A 19,671-nucleotide genomic window follows, 5' to 3' on the forward strand; every position below is an offset into this window, starting at 1 on the left:
TAGAAAAATGGTGAGGATTCCACCAACATACAAGATTAATGTAGATAATTCTAGCTTAGGAAGGTAGTGGAATTATCTAGATATATCTAGCATGATGTTTCCATGCTTCTCCAAGGTTCCATCCATACCTATAAAAGGAGAAGGCATCCACACCATTTGCAACAACCAAGAAAGAAAGTAGTGAGAAGTGAGAAGAAGCAACAAAGCTTCTAAGAATGTTTGAGTGTTTCCTTTTGTACTAAGTTTATGAGTGAATAAAAATCTTGTGTAATACTTTGAGTGTTCTTTCTTTCTCTTGCCTATCAATTCCACTGCATTACATTCTTCTTTGTGAGATAAACGTCTCCAAAGTAGTGAAGTCTTTTTAAGCCCCAACACTCCTCACTTGCAAACCTCACGCAGCTCACCCACTTGAATCTCTCCGACAATTCACTTCACGGTTCACTTGAAAATAAACTCTTTGAGTCCTTGGATTCTCTTGAGATTCTTGATTTGAGCTATAACCTTCTTTCTGGAAAGCTACCTTTGTCTCTAACATCCGAAAATATCCGGACACTCGATTTATCAAGCAACCACTTCCATGGTCCAATTCCGTCTCCATTCTTCATGCTTGCTTGGAATTTGACAAGTTTCAATGTCAGCAACAATGCCTTCTCCAGGTACATCCCGTCCCCTATATGTCTCCATTCTAACCCCTTGATTAGAGTGTTGGATTTTTCCTTAAATCAATTCAGTGGCAACATTTTACGCAGTTTTTGGAGGTGTTCCAAGCTACAGATTTTTCGTGCATAATCTCTCAGGGTTACTTCCAGAAGATATCTATAATGCTACCAAACTCGAAGAAATTTCATTACATCTGAATTCACTATATGGAGGCATTAGTGAGAGAATTGTCAACCTCAGCAACCTCACAATCCTTGATCTCTGCTTCAATCAACTGAGCGGAGTACTCCCTCTCGGTTTGGGGAAGCTTTCCAGGTTAAAAATCATAACCCTCAATTTCAACGACCTACAAGGCCTGTTGCCCAAATCTTTGATGAATTCCACCAACCTTGTAGAACTACGTTTGGGACGAAATAACTTGGAAGGAGACATTACCAAGCTTAATTTCTCCAAACTTGTTCAACTTACTAAACTTGACCTCTATATGAACAACTTCACTAGTAAGTTGCCAACAAGCCTTTACTCATGTAGATCCCTGAAAGCAATTCGATTAGGTTCAAACAATCTAGATGGACAAATACAACTTGAGATTCTTTCGTTAAACTCTCTGTCCTTCCTCTCTCTTAGTCAAATCCCATTGGAAAATGTCACGGAAGCAATGAAGATATTGATGCATTGCAAAAGTCTTCAAACACTCATCCTTACGAATGCCTTTAATGGTGAACGAATGCCATCTAACGATGACATGGTTGGTTTTGATGGATTCCGAGATCTTCGAATTTTGACCTTGTCGTATTGTGATCTCACCGGTCAAATACCTGTATGGTTAGCAAAGCTAAAGAGTCTTGAGTTCTTGTCTCTGGCAGGTAACAAATTCACAGGGACAATTCCTAGCTGGTTGGGGACTGATCTACCAAGGCTTTTTTCTATAAACTTGGAAATGAACCTTATTTCAAGTGAATTTCCGAAAGAACTTTGTAGAGTACCGTCGTTGGTAGATGAACCTATTGCAGCTCAAGCAGACCAATATGATCTCGAATTGCCAATCTACAGTATCAAATCGAGCGAGGTACTAATTACCTATGAATTTCACCGCAGATTGTCTGGCTTTCCTCCATTGATAGATCTTGCTTCCAACAACATTATTTGTAGTATACCTAATGAGATCGGCCAACTGCAGCTTCTCCAAGGGTTGTCTCTAGTTGATAACAACTTCTCCGGCAACATTCCAGACCAAATGTATAACCTTAAGAAGTTAGAAGATTTGAATCTCTCCAAGAATCACTGGTCTGGAAAAATCCCATCGTCTATGGCGAGCCTTAATTTCTTGAGAAGCGTTGATGTCTCGTACAATAATCTCGAAGGACCAATCCCAACAAGCAATCAGTTCCAAAGCTTTGAAGCTTCCGCATTTGAGGGGAATCCAAAACTTTGTGGTGCTCCACTTCCAAACAAGTGTCACATTGAGGAGCATGATAAGAGCAGCCGAGATGATATGGACGATGGGCATCGACTTCCGTGGTTCTATATTTCCGCTGTGTTGGGGTTTATTTTTGGATTCTGGGGAGTATGTGGTTCTTTGACCGTAAAGAAGACATGGAGATATGTATACTTTCGGTTCACAGACAATGTACAGGATAGGCTCTATGTCATATTTCTCGGTTGCATTTGAGTGTTTGGAACATAGACCTCCGTTATGTATTTTATTTTATAATAAACGTCCCTATGTCATCGAAGTTATTGCTTTGTAAATGACTCGTAAATTGTAATTTGCAAATCCCCCTCATATCCCTCCCACATTTCTGATCACCTTTAACTTGGTCTCGATTCCTTGAGACTTGGAAATCCCTCACCCCAAACATAGCCTAAAGAAGTCAAAAACTTGATTCAGGGACCAAACTGAGAATGGTGTTTACCGACTTATGCAAAAACAATGTGAGAGCATGGCATGCAAAAACAATCTACGAAAGAAAAGCAACACATAATCTTCACAGAAGATTGCAAATTAACATGTTCCATGTAATGTCTGCTTTCTGTCAATATGTGCACTACCTGAAAGAACTTATACTTCACGGCAAAGTAAAGACACGATGCCTTCTGCTTGACATCCAAAAAAATCTCAACAGGAAAGCCACAACGCCTTCGCCGCTAACACCGACCGTAAGTCCTGAAATCGGAGTTCATCCATCTTCCGTGAATTGGTTGATGCGACCCAGCCTTCCTTTTCCCATGACCTAGCCTTCCTTAGGATTAGGCAAAGAGAGACAGAGAGAGAAAGGGGAGAGAAAAAGTGAGTGGCGGAAGATAGAATATACACAGGCTCTACAAAAATAAATAAGGACAAGGTAAAGAAGAAACGACTCTTAGAGAAAAGAATAGAATAAAAAAATTTGGTCTACTGTTTTGGAATTATTCAGAGTTCAATATTTATTTCAAGATATTTTTAGCTTTTCCATTATCCTTTACAACAAGGTTTTGGTACCCAAGTGCAGCTGCTCGTTTTGGCATGCTCACAACGTTGTTCGTTTTCATAAGGAGGTTGTTTCCATCAATTATGTTGTAAGGTCTATTAAATTTCAACTCCTTGAAATTGATTCTCTCAATTCCGGCTGTATGAAGAATTTTGTGGAAAAGCTTTGTATTCTTCATTATATTGGTGTTCGTGGACGTCTTGCTAAGGCTCCAAAAATTATTGAGGTGTTGTGGCGCCCGCCTTCTCAGTCTTGGATCAAAGTAAATATTGATGGTGCTGCAAGAGGTTCCCCTGGTGTGGCTGCATTTGGTGGTATATTTCGGGATTTTACGAGTCATTCTCTTGGTTGTTTTACGGGTTCAATAGGCTTGGCCTTATCTTTGGATGCTAAACTACGCATTGTTATTCATGTTGTATCTTTAGCTTGGGATAAAGGTTGGCATTCCTTATGGATTGAATGTGACTCCTCACTGGTTGTTCATCTTCTTTCTTCATCTTCACCTTCTTTGACATCTATCCATTGGAGGCTTTTGGTTAGTTGGTATAACTATCGAATTTTACAATCCTCCATGCAGGTTCAGATTTCTCATATTTTTAGAGAGGGTAATCAAGTTGCTGATTGGTGGGATTCATGCCGTTCTTGTGCTGCAGCTGCTTATTCTCACAACCTTTCTAACCTTTCTTGTTACATGTTTTGCTGAAAGAGGTTTTGAATTGTTGTTATTCTTTAATGGTACGGGTTTGGCCTCATGTCCCCCTTGACATATTGTATTTTTCTTGTTTATCATTAAATTCTCCTTAAAGTCAATTCCCATGATAACAATGCTGGAGTAGGATGGACTTTGCGGCCAATTTTTTTTTTTTTTAAATACTCTGTTAATCACTTGTTTTTTCTCGGTTACATTTGAGGGTTTCAAACATAAACCTCTGTTATGTATTTTATTTTATAATATAATAAACGTTCCTATGCTATCGAAGTTATTGCTTTGTAAATGACTCGTAAATCGTAATTTGCAAAGCCCTCTCACATCCCTCCCACATTTCTAATCCCCTCTAACTTGGGTCTCACTTTTCTAATCCCTTCTAACTTGGTCTCGATTCCTTGAGACATGGAAATCCCTCAACCCAAACATAGACTAAAGAAGTCAAAACCTTGATTCAGGGACCAAACTGAGAATCGGGTTACCAAATTGACAATGTAACCTGTCATTTTTCTAGCAAATAACATCAACACAAAATATGCAAAAACAATCTACGAAAGATTAGCAACACATAATCTTCACAGACGACTGCAAATTAACATGTTCCATGTAACAAGGATTACTATGCATACTGCTTTCTGTGAATATGTGCACTACCTGAAAGAACTCATTATGCGTACCAGAGTAAAAACTTGACTAATAGCATAAGAAATGTAAATCATATTAGGATAAACGGCAACCAGGTTCCGACCAAAACAATATGTCAAACGAAGTATCATTCAAGACCAGAAACATTAAAACCTTTGGGCCATCTCGAGCAACCTCCTCGTTTATTTACAACATGCCAACAAGACTCATCATACCGTAACTAGCCTCCATCTTAGTAACGGTTTGTGTAAAATAGAGCAAGATTATATTTTGTGGAAGTGATTTTCTTCTATTGATACCAAGACATTTATACAAAGAAGAACTCTTGACTGAGAAGTAAACTAGCCTACATTCTAGGTATACAACAGGAATATAAACCTACACAAATCAATTACAAATTTGTTTCCTAAACTAAGCCAAGATATCAGGAATGATGTAGTTGACTTCACTACACTCCCCCTCAAGTTATAGAGTGGATGTCAAGAACTCCCAACTTGTGTATAATAGTCAAGAAAGTTTCCTTCCCCAATGCTTTTGTGAATACATCTGCAAGTTGGTGTGAAGAGGGAACAAATTGTGTGACAACGGAACCATCTTGTATCTTATCTCTAATAAAGTGGCAATCCATCTCTATATGTCTAGTACATTCATGGAAAACTGGAATAGCAGCAATATGAAGGGCTACTTTGTTGTCACAATGCAATAAGGCCGGTTTTGGATGCAACAAACCCAAGTCCTTTAGAAGATATCGAAGCCACGATAGTTCACAATAAGTTCTAGTCATGGCTCTATATTCAGCCTCAGCTTATGACAAAGATATGGTCTTTTGTATATTTGATCTCCAAGAAATCAATGAAGAGCCTAAAAAAACACAATACCCTGTGGTTGATCTTCATGTCGTAGGGCATCCTGCCCAATCTAAATCACAATATGCACTCAAGGTCAAGTCATTTTTAGAAGAGAAAAACAAACCTTGTCTAGGAGTATTCTTTTTATATTTCAAAACTCGGAGAGCTGCTTTCACGTGTGGGTGACAAGGTTCATGCATAAATCTACTTAACACATGCACTGAATATGTTATGTCCCGCCTAGTAATCGTTAAATAGATCAATCGGCCCACCAACCTCCTATACTGTGCCGGATCTTTAAGCAACTCACCATTGTCTGAAAGCTTAAGGTTTTGTTCTATGGGAAACTCAACTGGGCGAGCTCCCAAGAGACCACCATCCTTCAAAATCTCTAAAGCATACTTACGTTGAGAAATGAAAATCTCATTCTTTGAATGTGACACTTCAATGCCTAGAAAGTATTTCAAGTCACCAAGGTCCTTGATTTTGAAACGACTATTAAGGAATGTTTTGAGAGCATCAATTGCATTAGGATCATTGTCAGTGATCAAAATATCATCAACATAAATTAAGAGTGTTGTAAAAGACTTGCCTCGCTGCCGTGTGAATAAAGAATAATCAACCTTTGATTAGACATAACCAATAGATTGAATAGCTTCGGAAAAATTTGCAAACCATTGACGAGATACTTGCTTTAATCCATATAGAGATTTGTTAAGGCAACAAACGAAATTATTCCCCTATCGTCGGAGACCTGGAAGAGGAAGCATATATATATTTCTTCATGAAGATCACCATGAAGAAACACATTGTTGACGACAAGTTGATGGAGGGACCAGTGATAGGAAGCAGCAAGAGCTAAGAGGCAGCGAAAAGTGATCATTTTAGTAGTGGGAGAGAAAGTATCATGAAAGTCAATACCTTCAAGCTGTGTGTAACCCTTGTCAACCAAACTAGCTTTATAACATTCAATGGAGCTATCTGAACGATGCTTGATTTTGTAGACCCAACAACAACCAATGGGAGATTTACCAACGGGAAAAGGGGTGAGAGTCCAAGTATGATTGGCTTCCAAGGCCTGTAATTCGGAAATCATGGCAGCCTGCCAATGAGGGGAAGCAGCAGCTTCGATATAAGTTTGGGGTTCCACCTGTTGAGTGATAATTGCAAGAAAAGATTGTTGTGCGGGTGAGAAACGATGATAAGTGAGATAATTAGCAAGTGGATAACGTGTACCTGTAGTGTGACCAGACAACGAAGACAACGGAGAATCTGGTTGGGTAAGCTTGAGAGTAGGGCAATCATAGTCCCGCAACTTTGGAGGCAGAGATGAGTCACAACTAGAGCGATGGAGCACCGGTGCAGGAGGTGCAAGAGGCACGGATGGTGCGGAAAGTGACTCTAAAGGTGCTGCAACAGAAAGTGGAAAAGGGTCGGCATGGAGATGAGAATCTAGGGAAGACTCGGGTTGAAAAGTGGCAGCAGAAAAGTCACTAGACACTGGTGATGGAGAAGGAGGTAAGGGTGAAGAAGGGCACGGTAAGATAGCGTTTAGAAGTAATGATGATGGAGGTCCATGCAAAGAGGGAGTAGGAAAGAAAGTATGGTGTCAGGGGATGATGTAGGTGTTGGTGTAGTGATGGATGAAGTGGAAGATGGAGAAGAATGGTAAGGAAAAATATGTTCATGAAAAACAATATCTCTGCTAGTAAAAAATTGGTGGGTGGTAAGATTGTAAAGTTTGTACGCCTTTTGACCAACGGGGTACCTTAGAAAGACACATTTATGAGCTCGGGGGGCAATTTTGTGGGAGATGTGTGTGTCGGTTGCATAAGCAAGACATTCAAAGACTTTAAGATGGGAAAAAGAAGGTGGTTTAGAGTACAACCGTTCAAAAGGTTTGATGGGAAAAGATTAATGTAGGCGTCTGATGGGAAAGGATTAATGTAGGAAGACGATTAATGAGATGGATAGCCGTAAGCACACATTCACCCCAAAAATGAAGGGGAAGATTAGCTTGGAAACGCAAGGCATGAACAATTTCAAGTATGTGACGATGCTTGCGCTCGACTACCCCATTTTGTTAAGGCGTATAGATACAAGAGTGTTGATAAATTACGCAATGATCTTGAAAGAAACCACAAAGTGAAAAAAATTCTCCACCATTGGCTACTCTTATTTGGCGAATGGATGTATTGAACTGAGTATGAACAAAAGAGGAAAAAAAACCTTGAGGATATGTTGTGTTTCTGATTTGTGTTGCATAAGAAAAATCCATGTGAAATGGGAATAATCATCCACTATAGTTGAGAAATATTTTGCTCCAGAAGTAGAAGCAACTTTATAAGGACCCCAAATATTGCAATTGATCAAATCAAATGATTTTGTAGTTGTATTGGAACTAACACCAAAAGGTAAACGTCTTTGCTTGGCTAATGGACAAATATCACAAGCATTATTTGACTTAAAAAGGGAAATGCAACAAGTGTTTCGACATGAAATCTAGTCTAAAGGATGATAAGTGACCCAGACGTCGATGCCACAACTCCATAGGTGAGAGAACAAGGTTGCTGACTCGGCGTGGGCTACCAGATGTTGTGGGAGTCAACACCACCAAATAATAGAGCCCTCCACGTTGCTTACCCAAACCAATCACCGTCTTCGTCGTCAAGTCCTGCATAATACACCACGAAAGAAAAAAGGTTACGGAATAATGTAATCCACTTGTAATTCGACTCACAGACATCAAATCTACTTTGAAAGTTGACACACACAACACATCTCGCAACAAAAAAGTATAACTCAAAGGGACATTCCCAATGGAGACAATGCGAGCTTGCTCTCCACTTGGTAATAAAACTGGTGACAAGTTGGTGTGTTTGACACCATCAGTGAGTAAATCTAGTGAGGAGGTTATATGATCCATTGCACCATTATCGATTATCCATCAACGTAAAGGCAAAAGGGATTTCGACAAACATGTCTTCATGGCAACGACATTAGCTTTTGGAGGAACGGATGCATCACCTCCTTTATTATTCATTATGTGAAGAATTTGCTGGAATTGGGTGTCATATAACCCAGACATCACCGACTTCATCTCCTTCAAAGTGGCACCTTCTAAAACTTGATTCGCAGACAAAGAATAACTGCCTTCCTTTTTAGAAGGCTTGTTTCCTTTTTTAGGCTTAACTTAGTGAAGATGATGCCCCGGTGGATATCCGTGAAGCTGGTAACACGTATCAATGGTGTGAGTCATGATCACAATGAACAGTGCAGGGGCTTGCGACTAAAGGACCCAGACGATCGCGAACCACCTTGTCGAACAGCCATAGCTGCTGTCTCGGTGACTCCATGTGAGGCAGTAAGAGATCTTTGCTTCTCTTCCTGGGAAATTGAAGCATAGGCCTAACAAACAATGGGTAAAAGATTCATCAGCAAGACTTGCCCTCGAATGGCACCATAGGACTCATTGAGGCCCATAAGAAACTGCATCAATTTGTTCCTTTCATTCTGCATTCCACACGTGTAGGAAGTGGAGTCATTGTAAGACGCCAATTCATCCTACAATTTCTTCAACTTCGTGTAGTACGTAGCAATAGAAAGTTGATCTTGAGTAAGAGAAACAATGTCCCGTTGTAACTGGAAAATCCAAGGAGCATTGCTTTGTGAATATCGCTCTCGCAATTCCTCCCAAATTGCATGAGCATCAGTCATGTAGAGGATACTATCAGAAAATTCTGAATCAATGGAGTTGATAATCCACGCAACGATCATGTCATTCCATCTCTGCCATGTAGCATGGTCGTCAGGTTTGGTCTTCTCGGAAGGCGGTGTGACAGTACCATTAACAAAGCCGAGCTTGTTTTTGGCACTAAGGGAGATCCTCATTGCACGGGACCAAGTAGAGTAATTGTCCCCATTAAGGGGCTTCAAAACCAGCATTATAGATGGGTGATCTAAATGATGGATAAACAATGGGTTTGAAACATCAGCCGCGGAACCTTTGGAAAGGTCGTCAGTGGCCATGATGGTTGACGGAAAAAGCTATTGAAAAATAGCAAGATAAAAAGGGCAGCGGCAAGAACTAGGGTTTTGACCTAGCTCTTGATACCATGTAAAATAGAGCAAGATTATATTTTGCGGAAGTGATTTTCTTCTATTGATACCAAGACATTTATACAAAGAAGAACTCTTGACTGAGAAGTAAACTAGCCTACATTCTAGGTATACAACAGGAATATAAACCTATACAAATCAATTACAAATTTGTTTCCTAAACTAAGCCAAGATATCAGGTATGATATCGTTGACTTCTCTACAGTTTGGACCAGTATTGACTCTGGCATCCCTGTTTGGAGTGTAGTTATTCTGGTATTGTCATGGACCATTCCTTCCTGCATTAAAAGGCGAAGCCATGTTGTTTGGTCGCACCCCTTCTGGGTGATTGGAAGGCATTTAATTGTAGTTGTTGGGCAACATCTGATTATAGTTGTTGGGAGGCGCCTGAATATTGTAGTTGTTCGGTGGCCCAGAATTCCAGTTGTCACTTGGCGGGGGCAATCATAGTTGTTTGGTGGAGCCATGTTGGGAAATGGGAGGCGGCATTGGAACCAATGTTTGGGGGTGGGGGACCCATGTTGGCAGGTCTAGGTCCCGAATTTGACCCAGCTTGATTAGGCACATGAGATGGACTGGTATTCTGAAAATCACGATTCTGCATATTTTCCCTCCTTTAAAAGCTCCTTGATCTGTTAAAGTTACGAGGTCTTTCATTACGCTTGTTTCTCTCATTTGCTCGAATATTGTTTCTTAGCAAGAAGAAAAGGAGAGACAGAGACGGAAAAAAAAGGACAAGCCAACAAAGGGAGGATACATGGAACAAAAGTAGGAAACATAGTTCAGGTAAATGGAAACCGAGTGTAAATGTTCGTTGAATTTTAAACTTTCATACATTTGGCCGAATCTGAAGTTTCGATCTTTCATATAATGCAGAGACTTGTGAGCTAATCAAGCAGAGAGCAATAGAAACGTTAAAAGACTCAGCAAGTTTTATGATATTTTCTTCGAATATTTGTGCTTTTGAATTAGCATATAAGATTCAGTCACCTATTTCTCTAATGTTTTTCAGCGATACTTTCTTTGAATATTCGTTCGCAGACCAGATAAGAGCTACCAAAAACAAAAAAATGGAACTAGCTATGGTAATCTCATCCTCTCTTAGGGCAGCGAATGAGAAACCAGGGGAGTGTGCTTGAGTTTCTGTATTCCCAGGGGCAGAGGAATTAGCGTATGGTAACCTCATCCCTCATTTGTTTGCAAGGTTTCAGTCCAAATTGCCAATATTACAACGAAGTGTTCATCGAGCTGAAGTGCAATCTTTTCATGAGAAAAATGTGTGCTCGGTGAACTATCATTGCCGGAAGTTATATCTCACCTTCACACGCATGAACTATCCGGCTTGCCTTGCCAATATTTTGACATCGATCAAAAGCCTTGCCGGTGTGATCGATGGATTTTGTTTTTCGGATTTGGCTTCTATTTTCCATTTTGGTCACAATTTTACTGATCTGCAAGGTTGTGTTGTGGATGTAATATCTACTGTAGAACCGTAGTCTATTTTCTCCAAGATCAAGTTGAACAGCAGCATAACCACATCTTTTCTTTTCTTTCCGTAACCAGTATTAGCATTTTTTCCACCTACAAAAGCAGAGATAAAACCATTTCAAATGCTTGGAAGAGAACAAGATAATTGTAGTATAAATGGCTCAAACAAAGTCGTTCTCCATAAGGATTATTTAAAACAATTTATGTAAAACCAAATCTTAATTAGTTACTTGAAACAAAGTTTTGAAAAATGTTGATTTTAAGACCTAAAATAGAAAGAAAAAAAATAACGAATTTAATTAAAAATATTTAAAAAATCGGCAAAGGTAAAATAAACTAAAATAAAACAGTTTTGAAAATCAATTTGTAAAAGAATTAGGATTCCGCCATCACCTTAACAATCCTACCCACTTCTTCCAATTACTTATGAATTACCCATGCATATTTGAATGTTTGGTTTTCCTAAAGTATGTTCTACATGGACCTCCAACCTAGAACGTATGCTAAAATAACTTAATACCAAGAATATGGTAAAATATATGGTATAATATCGACTCATGAACCAGCGTACTATAGGTTGTAAACTTCTTTCTACAGCTGAACTAGGTTATAATGGCAGTGTGGTGCAGTGGTCGCAGTGGTTGTGGGGCAGTGGTAGCGATGGTCGCAGTGGTACCATGGTACCGTGAAAATGTGAGAACAAAGTCCCACATCAGTGAGGGGCTAAACTATGCAAGGGCTTAATTATAAAAGGGTAGGTTATTCTCTATATTGCCAATTAGTTTTACGGTGGAACCTCAACTTTCACACTTGCTCCACATCACCTAATTTATGTTGTCCAAGTCTTAGGCTTGAAAATTTGCCACACATGAGGAGGCGTGTGAGAATGTGACGACAATGTTCCACATCAATGAGGGACCATGTGTTAGGCTTGAAAATTTGCCACACATGAAAAGACATGTGAGAATGTGACGACAAAGTTTCACCTCGGTGAGGGACCAAACCATGCGAGAACTTATAAGGAGTTAGGCGACTCCTCATATTGCCAATTGGTCTTACAGTGGAACCCCACCTTCTTCATGAAACCACTTGCCCAACCCTAGGGGCAATATTAATTACGGTCAACGACTATTGAGGCGTAAAAACGTAATCTTAATGGATATTGCAAGTATGATAAGTCAGATATAAAACTCAATGGTGGAAAAAAATGACAAACGTCCAATCTTCCAAGAAAAATCATTTCACTAGGAAAATAATTAACTTGAACTTCTAATACACGGTGAGATGAACAACACTCACTGCTTCTCTATGATATATGAGCATTTTATCCAAATAATGGCATTTTGCTAGGTCAAATACGTGTTTTAATTTTTGAGATAAAGAACACTCACTACTTCTCTATTCTTAATGTGGAGTTGGAGCTTCGCAAGACTAGGCATGTTTGGCAATGTTTTTAAAGCAACTGAAAGAGTTTTAAGATCACCAAAGAGCTTTTAACAACATTTAACAGAAAAAGCTAACCGTAATTGTGAGTAAAAAAAAAACTTGAAAAAAGAAGCACATGAAGGAAGTACTTTTCAGAAGAAAAAAAAAAGCACTTGGCATTTTTTTAAAAGAGTTTCCTTGTGCTTCGGGCCTAATTAAGCTTATTGTCTTTGTTGCTACCATCTCCCCTATCTTGAATTCTCTTTAGCAGATCCAATGAGCGAAGGTCGTCGTTTGTGGTTTCTTTAGTGCAAAATCTCTATTCGACGCCTTGAAGGGGTTGGAAAAAATTGCATTGTGCTTGTTTGCCAAATTCTCAGTTGGGTTATTAGAGGACCCCTCGACTTCTAATGTGTAATTATGGTTGTTTTCTAATGTTGCCAAAGCTGCTTTTCCGTCTAATGAAGCATAATTTCTAAACGCAGACACTCGAGATCCTACTATATATATGAAGACAGAAAAACATTGAGCTGCAACAAGCCTTCTAACACCATGGCTCATGGCTTCCTTCTCATAATCCTCTTATTCACGTCCATTACATCTCCAAATATCCACGCATGCAACCAAAATGAACGTAGCGCTCTCTTGTCCTTCAACCTCACTCTATCCTCTCCTCCTTTAAATTGGACTTCCATTAACTGTTGTAGTTGGGAAGGCATCACTTGTAATCCGGAAGGTTGGGTCACCCATTTGCTCTTACCCTCGAAGGGGCTCGACGGAGTTATTTTTACCTTGTCATCCTCACTTGCAAACCTCACGCATCTCACCCACTTGAATCTCTCCCACAATTCACTTCTCGGTTCACTCGAAAATAAACTCTTTGAGTCCTTGAATTCTCTTAAGATTCTTGATTTGAGCTATAACCTTCTTTCTGGAGAGCTACCTTTGTCTCTAACATCCGGCAACATCCGGACACTCGATTTGTCAAGCAATCACTTCCATGGTCCAATTCCATCTTCGTTCTTCATGCATGCTTGGAATTTGACAAGTTTCAACGTCAGCAACAATGCCTTCTCCAGCTACATCCCATCCTCTATATGTCTCCATTCTAACCCCTTAATTAAAGTGTTGGATTTTTCCTCAAACCAATTCAGTGGCAACATTTACCACGGTTTTGGGAGGTGTTCCGAGCTGCAGATTTTTCGTGCTGGTCACAATAATCTCTCAGGGCTACTTCCAGAAGATATCTATAATGCTACCAAACTCGAAGAAGTTACAGTACCTCTGAATTCACTACATGGAGGCATTAGTGATAAAATTGTCAACCTCACCAACCTCGCAATCCTTGATCTCTCCTTCAATCAACTAAGCGGAGTACTCCCTCTCCGTTTGGGGAAGCTCTCCAGGATAAAAATTGTAAAGCTCGATTTCAACGACCAACAAGGTCCGTTGCCCAAATCTCTGATGAATTGCACCATCCTTGTAGAACTACGTTTGGGACGAAATAACTTGGAAGGAGACATTACCAAGCTTAATTTCTCCAAACTTGTTCAACTTACTAAACTTGACATGTATAGGAACAACTTCACTGGTAAGTTGCCAACAAGCCTTTACTCATGTAGATCCTTGAAAGCAATTCGATTATCTACGAACAATCTAGAGGGACAAATACAACCTGAGATTCTTTCGCTAAACTCTCTGTCCTTCCTCTCTCTTAGTGACCTCCAATTGGAAAATGTCACTGGAGCAATGAAGATATTGATGCATTGCAAAAGTCTTCGAACACTCTTCCTTACGAATGCCTTTAACGGTGAAGGAATGCCATCTGACTATGACATGGTTGGTTTTGATGGATTCCGAAATCTTCGACATTTGACCTTGTCGTTTGATGATCTCACCGGTCGACTACCTGTATGGTTAGCAAAGCTAAAGAGTCTTGAGATCTTGGATCTGGCATATAACAAAATCACAGGGACAATTCCTAGCTGGTTGGGGACTGATCTACCAAGGCTTTTTTATATAAGCCTCGGAATGAACCTTATTTCAGGTGAATTTCCCAAAGAACTTTGTAGAGTACCGGCGTTGGTACATGAACCTATTGCAGCTCAAGCAGACCAATATGAAGTCGAATTGCCAATCTACGCTACGAGTAGTAGAGGGCTACTAATTTCCTATGGATTACGCCGCATATTGTCTGGCCTTCCTGCATTGATAGATATTTCTTCCAACAACATTACCGGTAATATACCGTCTGAGATCGGCCAACTGCAGCTTCTCCAAGAGTTGTATCTAGACGACACCAACTTCTCCGGCAACATTCCAGACCAAATGTCTAACCTTAAGAAGTTAGAAGTTTTGGATCTCTCCGAGAATCACTTGTCCGGAAAAATCCCATCATCTATGGCGAGCCTTAATTTCTTGGCTTCGTTTAATGTCTCGTCCAATAATCTCGAAGGTCCAATCCCAACAAGCACTCAGCTCCAAAGCTTTGAAGCTTCTGCATTTGAGGGGAATCCAAAACTTTGCGGTGCACCGCTTCCAATCGAGTGTCGCATTGATGCGCATTATAAGAATAACCGAGATGATGAGGACGATGGGCATCAACTACCGTGGTTCTATATTTCCACTGTGTTGGGGTTTATTTTCGGATTCTGGGGAGTATGTGGTTCTTTGATCGTAAAGAAGACATGGAGATATGCGTACTTTCGGTTCACAGACAACGTACAGGATAGGCTCTATGTCATGTTAGCAGTGCGCATGAATAGGATGAAACGATGGCTTAGCTAAATAGAGTTATTTGTTTTTTCTCGGTTGCATCTGAGGGTTTCGAATATAAACCTCTGTTATGTATTTTATTTTATAATAAACGTCCCTATGCTATCGAACTTATTGCTTTGTAAATGACTCGTAAATCGTAATTTGCAAATCCCTCTCATATCATGCAAAAACAATCTAGGAAAGAATAGCAACACATAATCTTCACAGAGGCATGCAAATTAACATGTTCCATCTAACAAGGATCCCCATGCAGTCTGCTTTCTGTCAATATGTGCACTACCTGAAAGAACTCGTATTGCGCGCCAAAGTAAAGACGCGACTAATCGCATAAGATATGACCTTGAAAGTGTAATCATATTCGGATTAAAGGCAACCAGGTTCCGACCACAGCAATATGCCAAATCAAATATCATTCAAGACCAGAAACATTGAAACCTACAGCCCATCTCGAGCAACCTCCTCGTTTATCTACAACATGCCTACAAGACTCATCATACCGCAACTAGCCTCAAGCTTAGTAACGCTTTGGACCAGGATTGACTCCAGCATCCCTGTCTGGCGTGTAGTTATTCTGGTATTGTCCAGGATCATTCCATCCTGCATTAGAAGGTGGAGCCATGTTGTTTGGTGGCACCCCTCCCGGGTTATTGGGAGGCATCTGATTGTAGTTGTTGGGTGGCATCTGATTGTAGCTGTTGGGAGGCGCCTGATTATAGCTGTTCGGTGGTCCAGAATTCCAGTTGTTGCTTGGCTGGGGATTATTGTAGTTGTTTGGTGGACCCATGTTGGGAGGCGGCATTGGAACCCTGTTCGGGGGTGGAGGACTCATGTTGGGAGGCGGCATTGGAGCCCTGTTGGGGGGTGGAGGACCCATGTTGGGAGACATTGGACCCCTGTTGGGGGGTGGAGGACCCATGTTGGCAGGTCCAGGTCCCGAATTTGGCCCAGCTTGATTAGGCATAGGAGATGGACCCGTATTCTGAAAATCACGATTCTGCATATTTTCCCTTCTCCTTTCAAAGTTCCTTGATCTGTCAAAGTTACGAGGTCTGTCATTACGCCTGTTTCTCTCATTTGCTCGACTATTGTTTCTTATCCATTCCTCATGGTACTTGGGATCATATGGCACAGCTTGGCCATTAATAAAAGGTTCACCTGCCAAAACAAACAAGAAAGCAAACAAATTGTGAATAAAAGAATTTTCCTGGTTAACTTAGCTGAAAACAACATAGAAAAGGCTATACAATGTAGAAAAAACACACGCTGTTTAATATTACTATAACACAAGGTACCCGGACCACAATTCTTGGGAGTGCAGAAATTTTGAAATGAAAATTACCATGGATCGTTTTTTCAGATGCAATCGACACACGAAACTGGTTAGTTCAAAATTATGATATTTTACATGAAAACTCTGTACACAATATTGACTAGGGTTGCAGAAAGCCTTCAACAGGGGTTTTTATATTTCACCGGTTCTACACACCACTAGCACTGCTACAACATCAACCGCCTAATAACTTTCATCTGTAACATTCTAGAGCCTCAAACTATCCTTTGTCAGAAAAAATAAGGAAATAAATCTAAAATCAAAATATCATCAGACTGCCAGAGCAATTACGGAATGGGACTCATGACTTAAATGAAACAATTGCTATAAATAATTTGTTTTCTTTGAAATTCAACTTGAAGAAACAAGCATATCCGTACCTCCATAATCTTTGTTCTTAACATCCAAGTAGGAATCAGGAAGTACCCAACGGACTCCAGGCAACTCTGCAAGAATTTTAAAAATACACACACACGTATATATATATATATGAGAACCCAGACACAAGAAAATAATAAAATCCCAACTTAGAAGCAGAATCACCTTTGATTTTGAGTGAAACCTCTTCAGATACAAGCGCCCCAAATGCATAATAGCACCTAGTTGAAACTGAGTAGATCTTCATTCTTGCTTCTTCCTCACTGCAGTTCAGCCGAATGCGTACAAGCAATGTTAACTTGGTTATATAAATCTTCATTACAAAATATAAATCACAGGAAACACAAACAATAGGAATACAGTACAATCCTATGTGCTTTTTGAAATGTGAAAGCCATGAATCTTACAAAAACTTTAGTCTGTAAAAAAAGTGATCAAGACCATGCTACAAGAAACATGATTAAGAACATACTATTTAAGAGATCATTAAGACCCTGCCACAAAGTGGGGTTATAGTTTAGATTTTGAATATCAAAAGCCTACAAAAAAAGTTAATGAGTTTTGCTTTTGTTAGAACTTACAAAACATATAACCCAACATTAAGAAGTGCACCCCCAAATTTTGGCTGAAATATACAGAAACAAAAGAAATTTAGCAAAACACACACATTTATGTGATATAAAAAAAATAAAGTCAAAAACCCTACAAATATTATATAAAGGCCAATTGCAATTACAAAATCATTTCCTATCTTACTACAGCTATAGTGATCCCAAATTCAGACCATAACAAAATAGCTGCATACAACAGAAAGCCATTAACTTTTACAGCGCACGGTATCAAGAAAATGTTCATATATTATGTTATACACCATAATCGAGTCGGTGTATAACACAAATAAACTAATATCCTACAACAAGATAAATGCCAGAGAGTAGCATGTGCATACAACCGTCCCCCAATAGAGAAACAACCTCTTGTATTTTCTCAAACAAAAGTTGCCTGGTGCAATACAAATCAACTTAACCCAAAATTCTACTGTAATCAAGAGCGAAAAAGAGAAAATTAAAAAGCTACAACTTTGAAAAAACATATACAGATAAAAATTGAAAATGAATTAAAGAAACAAATACACTATAAACACAGACATATAAATTCTAAAACTCCATTTCCAATTCTGATTTCTCATAATCTAAAGACATTAAAAGTAAGAAAAATGATTAAATTAGACAGAAATTAATAGCAGGTGTTACCTTCCGACGACGGTAGCCAGGGTTTTGATGTAGCTATTGATGATCTCATCCCTAGTGATATCACCCTGAGGGGCCTCCATGACAACCAACCAGTGCTCGAAGTCACACCCATCGAGGAGGATCGTCTCCTTGGGAGGCCGGTTCGACCAGTTAGGGTTTGGGTCCCTGAGCGACGACGTCGTCGATCTGGTCGACAAGCACCGGACGATTGCAGGGGAGAGCCTTCCGGAGGAGGCCATGACTCCGGCGAGAGGGCGGAGGCGGTGGAGGAGAGAGAGCGAAGAAGAACGAGATTGGGCGGCGGTGGATAGGGAAGTGGCGGAGGTGGCGGTGGAGAGGGAGCGAGAGAGAAATGAAGCCATCGCTTGGGACTTGGGAATCGAGCGAGAGAAGAAATGGGTCGCCATGGTTGATCGCGACGAGGGTTTGGGGCTTTGATAAACCCTAGAGTGAGAGGGGGAGATAAGGGCGGTGTTAGGGTTTTGGCGGAGGTTTTATAGCAGTGACTGAGTGATGATAAATACCCCCTCGATTTTCAATTTATCCGTATATCTCAAAATGGCATGCCAATTATCTTCTCCTTCTTTCAGTTATTTGTGCTTTTAAATTTTATTCTGTTTTTCTTTTTTTTTTATATTTTTTTAACAAACGACAACTTTATAGAGTTAAATTATTAGTTGTAAGGGAGAGATATCGGTGGGGATCGAAACCGCACTGAGATGCATAGGCATGTTTGCTTTCTACCATTGCGGTAAAGTGCTATCTATTTTTTCATCTTCTAAACGTGACTCGTGCGAAGAGAAAAACTTGAGCATAACAGTCTAATCAGTTGGATGACCATGCATTTTTACAAGGGTACAAACTTCTCGATATTTAAGTATAATCTAGCTCCATGTTAATCTTCGAGATTCTTTGTCTTTCTATAGAAGTGATTTAGTAATTTAAAAACATTATTAAAGGCTTTAAGCGATATCTTTTTCTCATAAAAATATCTTTCATAAAGACTAATGAAGCACCTCTGACGTGCTTTCTTATGAAATCACTTAAACTAAAAGTGATTCTATTTTCATTTAAAACAATTTAAAAAATTTCTAACTGAAGTGATATTAGTCTTCACATAATCATTATGTTTAACTTCTTACATACTTCTGTTTAATTATGACCATTGATTTCATTTGACATGATTAATCCAATAATTATAAATAAATAAAAAGATGTGTGACGAGCTAAAAATTTCGTGCGAAAATCACTTTCGAACTGTAAGCCTTTTATTTCTTACTTGGGCTAAAGCCCATAATCAAGATGGGCTTGGCTGCGTTTGGCACACTCAACGTCAATTAGATTTAATTGACTAATTGGTCAAATATAGTAAAATTCCCACCAAACTGGCATGATATGGTGATGAGTTGGGGTGGGGCAGATAGTGAAGAAACCAACACCAACCCTACACAGTCAATATTCTGCTCACCTGAATGAACTTCCCAACCCAAAAGGAGTCAAGTACTTTCTTCTTTAGGGTTTTCATCAAACCCTCTTGCAAAAGTTACGAGGAATTTATATGCGTACC

General features: G+C 39.6%; 4 protein-coding genes across 4 annotated transcripts; 2 read left to right on the forward strand and 2 right to left on the reverse strand.

The window, feature by feature from the left end:
- Positions 1–646: 646 nt before the first annotated feature.
- On the forward strand, positions 647–2,335 carry LOC139194816 (receptor-like protein 2). Its single transcript, XM_070819734.1, has 2 exons — positions 647–659; positions 753–2,335. Exons 1-2 carry the CDS (start codon positions 647–649, stop codon positions 2,333–2,335), a joined length of 1,596 nt encoding a protein of 531 aa, XP_070675835.1.
- A 6,562-nt stretch (positions 2,336–8,897) lies between these two features.
- Positions 8,898–9,362, reverse strand: LOC114825097 (uncharacterized). Its single transcript, XM_070819735.1, has one exon. The coding sequence runs from the start codon at positions 9,360–9,362 to the stop codon at positions 8,898–8,900; it is 465 nt and encodes a 154-aa protein (XP_070675836.1).
- A 3,555-nt stretch (positions 9,363–12,917) lies between these two features.
- Positions 12,918–15,152, forward strand: LOC103403641 (receptor-like protein 3). The gene has a single exon (XM_008342484.3). The coding sequence runs from the start codon at positions 12,918–12,920 to the stop codon at positions 15,150–15,152; it is 2,235 nt and encodes a 744-aa protein (XP_008340706.3).
- A 326-nt stretch (positions 15,153–15,478) lies between these two features.
- On the reverse strand, positions 15,479–18,680 carry LOC103429486 (multiple organellar RNA editing factor 8, chloroplastic/mitochondrial-like). The gene is made up of 4 exons (XM_029100267.2): positions 18,105–18,680; positions 17,017–17,114; positions 16,854–16,919; positions 15,479–16,298 (listed from the first exon to the last, which is right to left on the reverse strand). The coding sequence occupies exons 1-4, from the start codon at positions 18,509–18,511 to the stop codon at positions 15,658–15,660; spliced, it is 1,212 nt and encodes a 403-aa protein (XP_028956100.2). The 5' UTR covers positions 18,512–18,680; the 3' UTR covers positions 15,479–15,657.
- Positions 18,681–19,671: the final 991 nt, after the last annotated feature.

The sequence above is a fragment of the Malus domestica genome, chromosome 03 (assembly GCF_042453785.1).
Source record: "Malus domestica chromosome 03, GDT2T_hap1".
Lineage (NCBI taxonomy): Eukaryota > Viridiplantae > Streptophyta > Magnoliopsida > Rosales > Rosaceae > Malus > Malus domestica.

What these genes read in the sequence shown, in the direction of transcription:
- LOC114825097 (XM_070819735.1), bottom strand. Translation starts at nt 9,362, where the DNA reads ATGGCCACTGACGACCTTTCCAAAGGTTCCGCGGCTGATGTTTCAAAC.
- LOC103403641 (XM_008342484.3), top strand. Translation starts at nt 12,918, where the DNA reads ATGGCTCATGGCTTCCTTCTCATAATCCTCTTATTCACGTCCATTACA.
- LOC103429486 (XM_029100267.2), bottom strand. Translation starts at nt 18,511, where the DNA reads ATGGCGACCCATTTCTTCTCTCGCTCGATTCCCAAGTCCCAAGCGATG. An exon ending in CTGGCTACCGTCGTCGGAAG is followed by an intron (nt 17,115 to 18,104) that starts GTAACACCTGCT and finishes GCTGAACTGCAG; the next exon opens with TGAGGAAGAAGCAAGAATGA. An exon ending in GGTTTCACTCAAAATCAAAG is followed by an intron (nt 16,920 to 17,016) that starts GTGATTCTGCTT and finishes AAATTCTTGCAG; the next exon opens with AGTTGCCTGGAGTCCGTTGG.